The sequence below is a fragment of the Nerophis lumbriciformis genome, linkage group LG02 (genome assembly GCF_033978685.3).
Source record: "Nerophis lumbriciformis linkage group LG02, RoL_Nlum_v2.1, whole genome shotgun sequence".
NCBI lineage: Eukaryota > Metazoa > Chordata > Actinopteri > Syngnathiformes > Syngnathidae > Nerophis > Nerophis lumbriciformis.
The window spans coordinates 47,476,697-47,489,177 of NC_084549.2; the positions used below are offsets into that span (position 1 = coordinate 47,476,697).

The 12,481-nt window shown below is 39.3% G+C and overlaps 1 protein-coding gene across 2 annotated transcripts in view; it reads right to left on the reverse strand.

The window, feature by feature from the left end:
• Positions 1 to 12,481, reverse strand: part of slc2a15a (solute carrier family 2 member 15a) — a 145,318-nt gene that overhangs the window by 32,325 nt on the left and 100,512 nt on the right. For both annotated transcript variants that reach the window (XM_061963786.1, XM_061963796.1), the window contains one exon: positions 11,364 to 11,439. In XM_061963786.1, coding sequence (XP_061819770.1) covers positions 11,364 to 11,439 — 76 coding nt within the window. The remainder of the gene's footprint in view (positions 1 to 11,363; positions 11,440 to 12,481) is intronic.

A 12,481-nucleotide genomic window follows, 5' to 3' on the forward strand; every position in this document is an offset into this window, starting at 1 on the left:
TACGTTTCATTTCCTGTTTACATCTGTAAAGACCACAAAATGGCTCCTAATAAGCGATCCGGTTCATAAAAAGACGCAATCTCTCCATCCGCACACGGATTACTACCGTATTTCACAGCAACTGATATTCCTGTGAACCGCACTGTGGAACGGGAGCACGTACGGTGAATATTCGCACCACAGGGAATGAAGTCATCCTTCACTGTGGTTCTAGCTTGCCATGCTAACTTCCACTCATGGTGATATTCAAAAGGAAGACCTTGCCAAAAGAGACCTTTCCAGCCGGCGTCATCATAAAAGCTAACTCGAAGGGATGGATGGATGAAGAAAAGATGAGCGAGTGGTTAAGGGAAGTTTACGCGAAGAGGCCGGGTGGCTTTTTTCACACAGCTCCGAAGGCGAACACACCTTCACTAAGACGGGCAGACAGCCTCGGACGACATACGCAAACATTTGCCAGTGGATCGTAAATGCTTGGGCAGATATTTCGGTCACAACTGTGGTCCGAGCTTTCCGGAAGGCAGGATTCACAGAACAACAGCGACACTGACTCCCGATGACTTCTACGAGACGGAACCGGCCATTTTGGATCCCGTATTCGCCCAACTTTTCAATTCGGACACCGAAGACGAAGAATTCGAAGGATTTACGAATGAAGAATAACTTCAGAAGGTGAGCGCTATGTTTATTTTGTGTGTTGTGACATTAACGTTAAAGCAACATTATGTTGCTATTGTTCTACACCATTTTGAATTTTACTATGTTTGTGATTGCACATTTGCGTACATTTTGGGACAGAGTTGTTAGAACGCTGGTTTTCAATATATTATTAAAGTTTGACTGAACTATCTGACTGTTTTTTTGACATTCACTTTAGCGCAGCGTTTTTTTGACATTCACTTTAGCGCAGCGTAGGCGCGGCTTTTAGTCCGGGGCGGCTTATTGGTGGACAAAATTATGAAATATGTAATTCATAGAAGGTGCGGCTAATAATCCGGTGCGCCTTATAGTGCGGAAAATACGGTAATTGAGAAGGGGCACATCGAGGCAGACCCCAGGAAGGTCAAGGCGGTGATTGAGTGGCCCCAACCCACCACCCGCACGGAACTAAGGCGTTTCCTTGGTTTTGCGGGATTCTACCGTTTCTTCATCCAGGACTTCAGCCAGGTAGGCGCTCCTCTTCATTTTCTCACTTCTACTCTTTCGCTTTTTCAGTGGTCCAAGGATGCCAGCACAGCCTTCCAGACCCTCAAGAAGAGATTCAGTTCAGGGTTAGGTTTTTTTTTTGGGAAATTTGCCTATCGTTCACAATCATTATGAGAGACAAGAACACGTCTTTTTTTTTAGGATTTTAAAGATGAGAAAAAAAAAAAAAACTTGAAAAATGCGGCTAACAGGAGTCACCATTGTATCCTTCAAAGCCTTCTATAACAACTTCATAACCCTCCATCAACGTTTTATATACAGACTGCAAGACTATATATAATGTAGTAAGAGACACATTCACAACAATATGTAATATGTTCAATATTTACCATATTGTCATCATTTTAATCAATGATGGGACTGATTTCTTCAGCGTATTAATTTCTGTTTCCATAGCAGCGAAGGTCCAACTTCTGGCAACAAATGTGTGTTTTCTAATCATGGCAATAGACAACGAATACGACTATTTTGGGATAAAATAAGGATTTACTACCTTATCTTTTTGAAGCTTGATTTACGGAGGATGAACTACTGCTTATAGAGGCGAGCACGAAGGAAGGGTAAGATGTTGATGAAGGGTAAGACTTAAGTGAAGTGAAAATGTCTTTGAAACAAAAAAAAATAATAACTTGGAGCTAAGCTACTTCGATATATAAATGGATTGCATACCCAAAATCAATAGGAAACATACCAGTTGGACCGGATGAACAACTGTCCATCGAGTGAGTCACTATAATATCGATCATGATACATGCAGCACGTCATGCATGTTAGTACAACTACAGTACATACGCTGGCTGGCTAGCTGTGTACAAACACAATGAAATGTGGGCTCATACTTTACAGATATTGTAATATGATTGTTCATGTTTTTTAGTCAGTACAGATTGGTGTCTTATTGCAGTGTGTTGTGCATTACAAACTCAAACACGTTTTGTGTTGTCGTAGAAGCTAGAAAGTCTGCTAGAAAAAGAGTTCCTCAGTGTTGCCTCTTACAATAACAATGTTGCTACAGCTTGGTTATTATACAGGCTACGGAACGTAAACAGAGGTGGGTAGAGTACCCAAAAATTGGACTCTAGTAAGAGTACCGTTACTTTAGAATTATATGACTCAAGTAAAAGTAAAAAGCAGTCATCAAAATAATTACTTGAGTAAGAGTACATAAGTAGTCTGTGAAAAAACTAAGTATTGAGAAACTTTTTAAATAACTTCTGATTTATTTAGTACAGTGGTTCTTAACCTTGTTGGAGGTACCAAACCCCACCAGCTTAATATGCGCATTCACCCAACCCTTCTTTAGTGAAAAATAAAATGTTTATTTTTTTCAAATTCAAGACAAAGTTATATGTTTTTGGTAACACTTTAGTATGGGTAACATATTCTAAGTAACAAAGACTTAATTTAGAGTTATTTGGACACTAGGGGAACATATTCTAAGTAACAAAGATTTCATTTAGAGTTATTTGTTTAGGGTTAGAGGGTTAGGGCCAGGGTTAGAGGGTTAGGGTTATAATAAGGCCATGCTGAATAAGGCATTAATAAGTACTTAATAATGTCTAGTTAAGAGCCAATATGTTACTAATTTGCATGTTAATAAGCAAGTAATTAACGGTGAATATGTTCCCTATATTTACTGGTGCACAAAATGAACCGTGCATGAACATCACCTTGTTCAAAGAACAAAACCGACACAGTGCATAAACTCACAACAAATTACACACCTGCAAATCAGTGTGACTTCTGCTGTTGCCGTATCCGCAATACACCGATAGGGAGAAGTTTTTATTTACACGATGCGTCGGGTGTGTCTTGACCTCCGCCGAACCCCTGAGCCCGACTCACCGAACCCCTAGGGTTCGATCGAACCCAGGTTAAGAACCACTGATTTAGTAGTTATTTCTTAATGGTTCTTGGACTACAAACGTACTTAGTGTGTGTCTGTGTGTGTGTGTGTGTCTGTGTGTGTGTGTGTGTGTGTGTGTGTGTGTGTGTGTGTGTGTGTGTGTGTGTGTGTGTAAAACATACAATTTATTTACAATTTACTTCAACATGTTTTCTCAAGTTGAAAGTGGAATTCTTGTAGGCTGAAATGTGAACATTTCTACACACACAGTAACAGCACATAATACTAATGTTATTTTTACAAGTTTGAAAGTATTCATTGAATATTGTTTTGCTGCCTTGTCTGACGTCATGTCACTTTTTACAGTCAGTACATTGCTTTTTATTAAATTAGTCTGATTTGTCAAGTAATTCAGTTTCTTCTATTTTCACAGCAACATGTGAAGTCGTAGTTTCCATGCTCTTATCTCTATTGTGACTGATGGCCATACGCAGTGTGCCTCTCATACACTAGGGGGCGATTGTGGTAATTTCAGCTTGTCCAGCTTTGCGAGATGTAAATACAGTAGAAGAAGATAATGATGCATGCTAATAAGCTAGTGCTAGTAACTTTAAAGCTACGGATAAACAGTTAAGTATAACTTCCCAATGATTTTTTATGTTGTTGTTAATGTTTTAATGTGTTTAAATGATACTTGTGGTAATTAGGATCATCAGAGACATGCATAAAGATTGTTTTTTAGTCAACTGTTTTAGGAGGTTTCTGTTCAGCAGTTCTCTAAAACATCGGGGACATAAGTAAAGTGTCTTCTATGGGAACATTCTGATACTTATTAAATGAGTAAGTAGATCTCCATATACTTTATCATATACTTCAAAAAATACTGACCTATTTCAGTTTCCAATAGGAGTGTTGCAATCGCGTGACCTCGAGACACATCCGGGCACTTCCGAGTTTCTGGCAATGGTCTAAGCCCCATTAGGCTACTGTTTATTTACTTGAATCAGTGCAAATTGAGGCATATTTTGAAAGGTTTAGAGGCAAATATTAAAGCGATCATGAAAAACATATTTTAAATGGGATGTAGTGGATTTTTAAACTCTAAAGAAAAATATATTTAAAAAAAAAAAGTCTTAAACCATTTATCATAAACAAGAGAATACTGCTACATCACTTCACTTGACACTCATTGTATTTACAGAAGAAGGGATTGAAGGCACATCATGTCTTTATATCTGAGGGGTCCACAAATTAAACATTAATCCACAGAGGTGGGTAGAGTAGCCAGAAATTGTACTCAAGTAAGAGTACTGTTACTTTAGAGATTTATTACTCAAGTAAAAGTAAGGAGTAGTCACCCAAATATTTACTTGAGTAAAAGTAAAAAGTATGTTGTGAAAAAAATACTCAAGTACTGAGTAACTGATGAGTAACATACACACACACACATCATATATATATATATATATATATATATATATATATATATATATACATACATACATTGATATATACAGTATATAATTTATATTTATTTATTTTGTCACTTTTGTTTACATGTTAAAGGTGTTTTAATGAATATACATGCATGTTTAACACATATAGATTCCTTTCTTTCATGAAGACAAGAATATAAGTTGGTGTATTACCTGATTGTGATGACTTGCATTGATTGTAATCAGACAGTAGTGATGATAACGTCAACGTTTTCAAATGGAGGAGAAAAACAAGTTCCTCCTTTCTAATACCACATGAAAGTGGTTGGTTTTTAGCATCTTATTTGTCCAGCTTCCATATTCGTTTTTATACACTTTACAAGAAATACATTGGCGGCAAACTCCGTAGCTTGCTAGCTTGTTTGCGCTGGCTTTCGGAGACTCTTATTTTGAAAGCGCAGGCACAATGGAGCGGCACTTTTATTGTGAAGACAGGAAGTGTGCAGTCAGTCTTTAGGCTTTTGACGGGATGTACGGTTGAAATAAAAAATGGTCTTTTTTCCTTCACAGTTTTGATTGATTGATTGGAACTTTTATCAGTAGATTGCACAGTACAGTACATATTCCGAACAATTGACCACTAAATGGTAACACCCGAATAAGTTTTTCAACTTGTTTAAGTCAGGTCATGTGACCCCTGGCTCTGTTTGATTGGTCCAACGTCACCAGTGACTGCATCTGATTGGTGGAACGAGGTGAATGTCACGAGTGACTGCATTTGGTGACACGCAGGCACTATGAAGGTCTGTCTGACAGACCAAAACAAACAAAGCGTGCATTAACAGATCGATAAAAATTAGTAGCGAGTAGCGAGCTGAATATAGATAAAAGTAGCAGAGTAAAAGTAGCGTTTCTTCTCTATAAATATACTCAAGTAAAAGTAAGAGTATGTTGCATTAAAACTACTCTTAGAAGTACAATTTATCCCAAAAGTTACTCAAGTAGATGTAACGGAGTAAATGTAGCGCGTTACTACCCACCTCTGTTAATCCGTGAAAGACAAAGTTGGACTTATTCGTACATCAATAAGCAACATATTTGATTGACATAACAAATCCTGCAGTGATCGTGACGCTAATGAGAAAAAAGGGATAAGTTTGTTTGCAGTTGATTTCCTGCAACAAATATTAGTTTCATCTACAATTCATGTCGGCAGTTGTTTTTATGATGTGAAGTTCATATTTTGTGTCATTATTTGGCTTTAGATGTCCCTGTTGTTCAGCATGGATCTTTGCTAGCGATATCAAGATACAGTTTATGCGGTTGAGCCTACAAGAGATGTTTACATTTAGTTTATTAATACTATTTTTCTGATGCTAACAAATATCACCAAAGACGCTATAATGTGGTCATCCGTGTCGAATAAAGCACTTGGCTCTCTTGCATAACAACAACTAAGCTTCAGTTTCTGTTATGAAAATGGAAAACGAAAATATGGTGAACAATCACATAATTAATTACTAGGACTTAAAATGATGTTAGTTTATTTGCACAACCAGGTCTTTGTATTTATATTTAGGCATAGCAACCACAAAAGAGCACAAACTCATGTGATCTAGCAACCACAAAAGAACACAAACTCATGTGATCTCTTGTCCTTTCTTTACGTTTAGTTCTGCTCTAAACAATACTAATATTGTAGAGAATAAATTCGATTGCATCACAGAAAAATGTATTCCACAAGATGACGAGTAATATTTTTACGAGCCTATTCCTTCCAAGCATTTTCGTTTTTTCCCTGACTTTACAACCTTTATGAACAACTTATTTCGGGACTCTATGAAAGCTCTTTCCTATCTCTCTATTTGAACCATTGGAACACCCAAGAACAGAACTGCAATATCGCATTTTCTGCTCAAACTCTACACTCACTCTCACTTGTTTTAATGCTACGCTCAAGCTTCTTGACCATCGTGTGAACTAAGTCGCGGAGAAGAAAAACGGATGTGATATAATATGCAACCCTTCTATATCTGTACTTTGTGCTTGTTTGATTGGTGAAATAGAATCAAACGTCACTACTAATTACGTTGGATTGGCAAAACAGAGTCAAGTGACAGTGCCTGCCGGAAGCATGGTCAATGACATAATCAATCAATCAATCAATCAATCAATGTTTATTTATATAGCCCTAAATCACAAGTGTCTCAAAGGGCTGCACAAGCCACAACGACATCCTCGGTACAGAGCCCACATAAGGGCAAGGAAAACTCACCCCAGTGGGACGTCGATGTGAATGACTATGAGAAACCTTGGAGAGGACCGCATATGTGGGTAAACCCCCCCAGGGGAGACCGAGAGCAATGGATGTCGAGTGGGTCTAGCATAATATTGTGAAAGTTAAAGTTAAAGTACCAATGATTGTCACACACACTCTAGGTGTGGCGAAATTATTCTCTGCATTTGACCCATCACCCTTGATCACCCCCTGGGAGGTGAGGGGAGCAGTGGGCAGCAGCGGTGGCCTCGCCCGGGAATAATTTTTGGTGATTTAACCCCCAATTCCAACCCTTGATGCTGAGTGCCAAGCGGGGAGGTAATGGGTCCCATTTTTATAGTCTTTGGTATGACTCGGCCGTGGTCCAGTCCATAGTGGATCTAACATAATAGTGAGAGTCCAGTCCATAGTGGGGCCAGCAGGAAACCATCCCGAGCGGAGACGGGTCAGCAGCGCAGAGATGTCCCCAACCGATGCACAGGCGAGCGGTCCATCCCGGGTCCTGACTCTGGACAGCCAGCATTTCATCCATGGCCACCGGACCTGTGTGTCTCCCCCTCCACAAGGGAGATGGGGGCAGAGGAGAAAGAAAAGAAACGGCAGATCAACTGGTCTAAAAAGGGGGTCTATTTAAAGGCTAGAGTATACAAATGAGTTTTAAGATGGGACTTAAATGCTTCTACTGAGGTAGCATCTCTAACTGTTACCGGGAGGGCATTCCATTGTACTGGAGCCCAAATAGAAAACGCTCTATAGCCCGCTGACTTTTTTGGGCTCTGGGAATCACTAAGAAGCCGGAGTTCTTTGAACGCAGATTTCTTGCCGGGACATATGGTACAATACAATCAGCAAGATAGGCTGGAGCTAGACCGTGTAGTATTTTATACGTAAGTAGTAAAACCTTAAAGTCACATCTTAAGTGCACAGGAAGCCAGTGCAGGTGAGCCAGTATAGGCATAATATGATCAAACTTTCTTGTTCTTGTCAAAAGTCTAGCAGCCGCATTTTGTACCAATTGTAATCTTTTAATGGTAGACATAGGGAGACCCGAAAATAATACGTTACAATAATCGAGACGAGACGTAACGAACGCATGAATAATGATCTCAGCGTCGCTAGTGGACAAAATGGAACGAATTTTAGCGATCCTACGGAGATGAAAGAAGGCCGTTTTAATAACACTCTTAATGTGTGACTCAAACGAGAAAGTTGGGTGGAAGATAATACCCAGATTCTTTACAGAGTCGCCTTGTGTAATTGTTTGGTTGTCAAATGTTAAGGTGGTATTATTAAATAGATGTCGGTGTCTAGCAGGACCGATAATCAGCATTTCCGTTTTCTTGGCGTTGAGTTTCAAAAAGTTAGCCGACATCCATTGTTTAATTTCATTAAGACACGCCTCCAGGTGACTGCAATCCGGCGTGCTGGTCAGCTTTAAGGGCATGTAGAGTTGGGTGTCATCAACATAACAGTGAAAGCTAACACCGTATTTGGGTATGATGTCGCCTAGCGGCAGCATGTAAATACTACAGAGTGCAGGGCCAAGAACCGAACCCTGGGGAACTCCGCACGTTACCTTAACATAGTCCGAGGTCACATTGTTATGGGAGACGCACTGCATCCTGTCAGTAAGATAAGAGTTAAACCAAGACAAGGCTAGGTCTGACATACCAATACGTGTTTTGATACGCTCTAATAAAATATTATGATCGACGGTATCGAAAGCAGCGCTAAGATCAAGAAGCAGCAACATAGATGACGCATCAGAATCCATCGTTAGCAGTAGATCATTAGTCATTTTTGCGAGGGCTTTCTCCGTAGAGTGATTTGCCCTGAAACCGGATTGAAAAGGTTCACAGAGATTGTTAGACACTAAGTGTTCATTTAGCTGCTGTGCAACAATTTTTTCGAGGATTTTCGAAATAAAGGGAAGGTGGGATACCGGTCGGTAGTTTACCATGAGGTCAGGATCGAGGTTAGGTATTTTGAGCAGAGGATGAATAACCGCTTTTTTGAATGCTAGGGGAACAGTGCCAGAGGAAATGTGATAAGTTTATAATATTTAGCACTGATAAGATATGAAAGATAAGAATATATCTTTGCAAGCCTTAATCGATAATTATAAATACTTGTCATATAAATGAATGTAATGATCGAAATGAAACCCAATGTAACAGAGTAAAAGTACCGTATTTTCCGCACTATAAGCCGCCCCGGGTTATTAGCCGCACCTTCAATGAATGGCATATTTCAAAACTTTGTTCACCTATAAGCCGCCCCGGGTTATTAGCCGCGCCTACGCTGCGCTAAAAGGAATGTCAAAAAAAAACAGTCAGATAGGTCAGTCAAACTTTAATAATATATTACAAACCAGCGTTCTAACAACTCTGTTCACCCCCAAAATGTAATGTGCAAATGTGCAATCACAAAAATAGTAACACTCAAATTAGTGCAGAGCAATAGCAACATCAATAACTCAACGTTGCTCTAACGTTAATGTCACACAACACACAAAATAAATATTTAAAACCCACTTTCTGAAGTTATTCCTCATCCATAAATCCCTCAAATTCTTCTTCAGTGTCTGAATTAAAAAGTTGAGCGAAAACGGCATCCAAAATGGCCGGCTCCGTCTCGTCGAAGTCATCAGAGTCAATGTTGCTGTTGTTGTCCAGCAGTTCCGTGAATCCTGCCTTCCGGAAAGCTCGGACCACAGTTGAGACTGATACATCCGCCCAGGCATTTACAATCCACTGGCAGATGTTAGCGTATGTCGTCCGGCGCTGTCTCCCAGTCTTAGTGGCGCAGGTCATCTTGTTGCTTCCTCTACCTACGCACCATTGATTCATGTATGTTCAATTCTCTCGCTGCTGCTCTATTTCCGTATTCTACTGCGTGACTTATTGCCTTGAGTTTGAATTCTGCGTTGTACGCGTGTCTCTTAATAGGAGCCATTTTGTGGTCTTTACAGATGTAAACACACAAATGAAATGAAACGTAATATCCGCGCGCTTCTTCTTCTACGGGGGCGGGTGCTTACCTTGGAGGTTGCTTACAGTAGAAGAAGAAGCGCTTCCTCTTCTATGAGGGGCGGGTGCTTACCTTGGCGGTTGCTTACCGTAGAAGAAGAAGCGCTTCCTCTTCTACGAGGAAAAAAGATGGCGGCTGTTTACCGTAGTTGCGAGACCTAAACTTTATGAAAATAAATATTAATATTAATCCATATATAAGGCGCACCGGGTTATAAGCCGCACTGCCAGCTTTTGAGAACATTTGTGGTTTTTAGGTGCGGCTTATAGTGCGGAAAATACGGTAGTGTTTATTCTTCTCCAAAACACGCAAGTAAAAGTAAAAGGTATGTTACATTAAAACTACACTGACAAGTACAATTTATCCAAAAAGTTACTTAAGTAAATGTAACGGAGTAAGTGTAGTGCGTTACTACCCAACTCTGAATGTAAATGAAGTATTGTTAACGATTTTTGAATGTATCTTTAAAGTGATTTTGAGGTAGAATTGATTGCTCCCATTAGTTGCATTGCTAGCCGCCAAGAACGAGACGATATGTACATGTTCGAATGCAAAAAAAAAACGACTTTTGTCTTCTTGTCTCTCATAAGTAATGTGAAAAAAAAAAGTGCAGTTCCCCTTTGAACTAGAATTTATGTAAAGGATGCAAGTTTTACTAGTTTATTAGGAATACATGATAAATACATTGTTTATTTTCAATCAATCACAATAAAGAAAACAACTGTGGCATACCCCCTGCTTAAAATATTTTCTACTACAAAAACACTCTAACGGCTGGACCACCAGAAAACGACACGTATCAAGTGAAAGGTCAAATTAAAAAATGTCAAAAATTAAACGGTAATAGTTTAATTTGTAAGGTGAGTAGGTTTGTTACAAATTTAACATATAACACCCTGTCGTTTAAAACTACTGATGGCTAATCTATTCCTGTAACCCATCACAATGTAAATGACACCTGAGTAGAACAAAGTGTATTATCTCACTGACCTGTCTAACAGCAACCATGTTTATATAATTTATATCACAAACATCTCTCTCTCCTGTAAATGATTGGGCAGACGCATATCTGTGTACGAGTCCCATAAACTCGGTGGCCCCTGCGTTTTAACCCTGGTAACCCTGTGCATTAGGTGCCACTGTACATTTGTATTAAAAATGTTCGAGTGAGCTAAATGTTTTTATATTGAAAGCCTTAAATCAATTGAGAAATGTGGGGACTTAAAACAAAAAGTAAAATATTTCAACAGGGATAGTTTTGTGGAAAATGTGGAATTCGGAATTGATGTGTCCATAATGTCCCTCATGTTCATGATAGAGCTGAAGATTCTGATGTTGGAATGGTTTAAGAAATGTAGAATGAGTGGAGCATCATATAATGGGTCAGAATAAGAATAATAGAGAGAAGAATGTTGGTGAACATACATATTTTCATCTTTTACATTTCAGTCACCATGCATGGAATTAATATGAGAGCATTTAGTTTGAACAGCCAAACAAAAACAATGAAAAAAGCATTTTCTTTTCTGTGTACTACTACAACTGAGCAAGCAGTGAAGTAACTTACCTGGGCCGATACAGAAGCCAGCGATGATACCAACCACACAGCCAATGCTGATATAGCGCATGAAAGGTACATTTTTCTGTAGAGATAAACAATAGTATGTCAGTTCTTATTATATACTACTATGTGACAAAGTCAGTCTATTTCATTTGTATAGCATCAATTATCAACAGAGGTTATCTGAAGATATTTTCCACGTAGAGCAAGACAACCAACCGAACTCCACATTAGCAAGAACTTGGCGATGGCCCAGGGGCGGACTTACCATTATGCAAACACAGGCAGTTGTCTGGGGGCCTGAAATTTCCAGCGACCCCACAGCTTCTCATAAAAAAAAGATTGATAAAGTTCTCTTCAATTTAAAACAATTCTTTTTTTTTTGTGTTGATTTGTGTGCTTTAAAGTACATTAAAATGTTCAATCAGTTATGATCGTATTCGACAGGTGCCCTCTTCCTTTCTTACGCAATATTAATCATCCATCCATCCATGTTCTACCGCCTGTCCCTTTACAGACAACATTCACACTCACATTCACACACTAGAGCCAATTTAGTGTTGCCAATCAACCTATCCCCAGGTGCATGTATTTGGATGTTTACTGACACGGCACCTTGAAAAAAGGCATGCAGTTTCCCAGCATGCCTGGCCATTGAGCTGTTGTCATTGTGCTGTGAGCTGAGCTGAAGCAGTAAATATCATATTAACGAAGATAATATGTGTGTGCCGGTTCATCTTTGTTACACCACATACCCAAACCTGGTGTCAGAAGTAGACATAACCTAGTGTCTATGGCTGCATTGAGTCATCGAGCTCAAGCCCAAGGAGGTCCAGGCGGGGAAATTAAGGAGTGTTTAGGAAGCAAAGTGTCGACGTGTCGACAAATGTTGACAAATAAATTTGTCGCCGATAATCATATTTGTCGACAATAATCATGACGTCACACTCGTGTTTTTCCTGGTGGAATCAGGTCTGCATCGCCACTTGCAAAAACATCGCCAGTGATAACATGTAAAGTGTGAGAATATTTCCTTATTCTTGTTAAAAACATGAATACCTTCCTCATTTTGCAAAGCAGACCTTGTTTTTATGGCTGCATATCTGTGATACGCGAGCATTTAA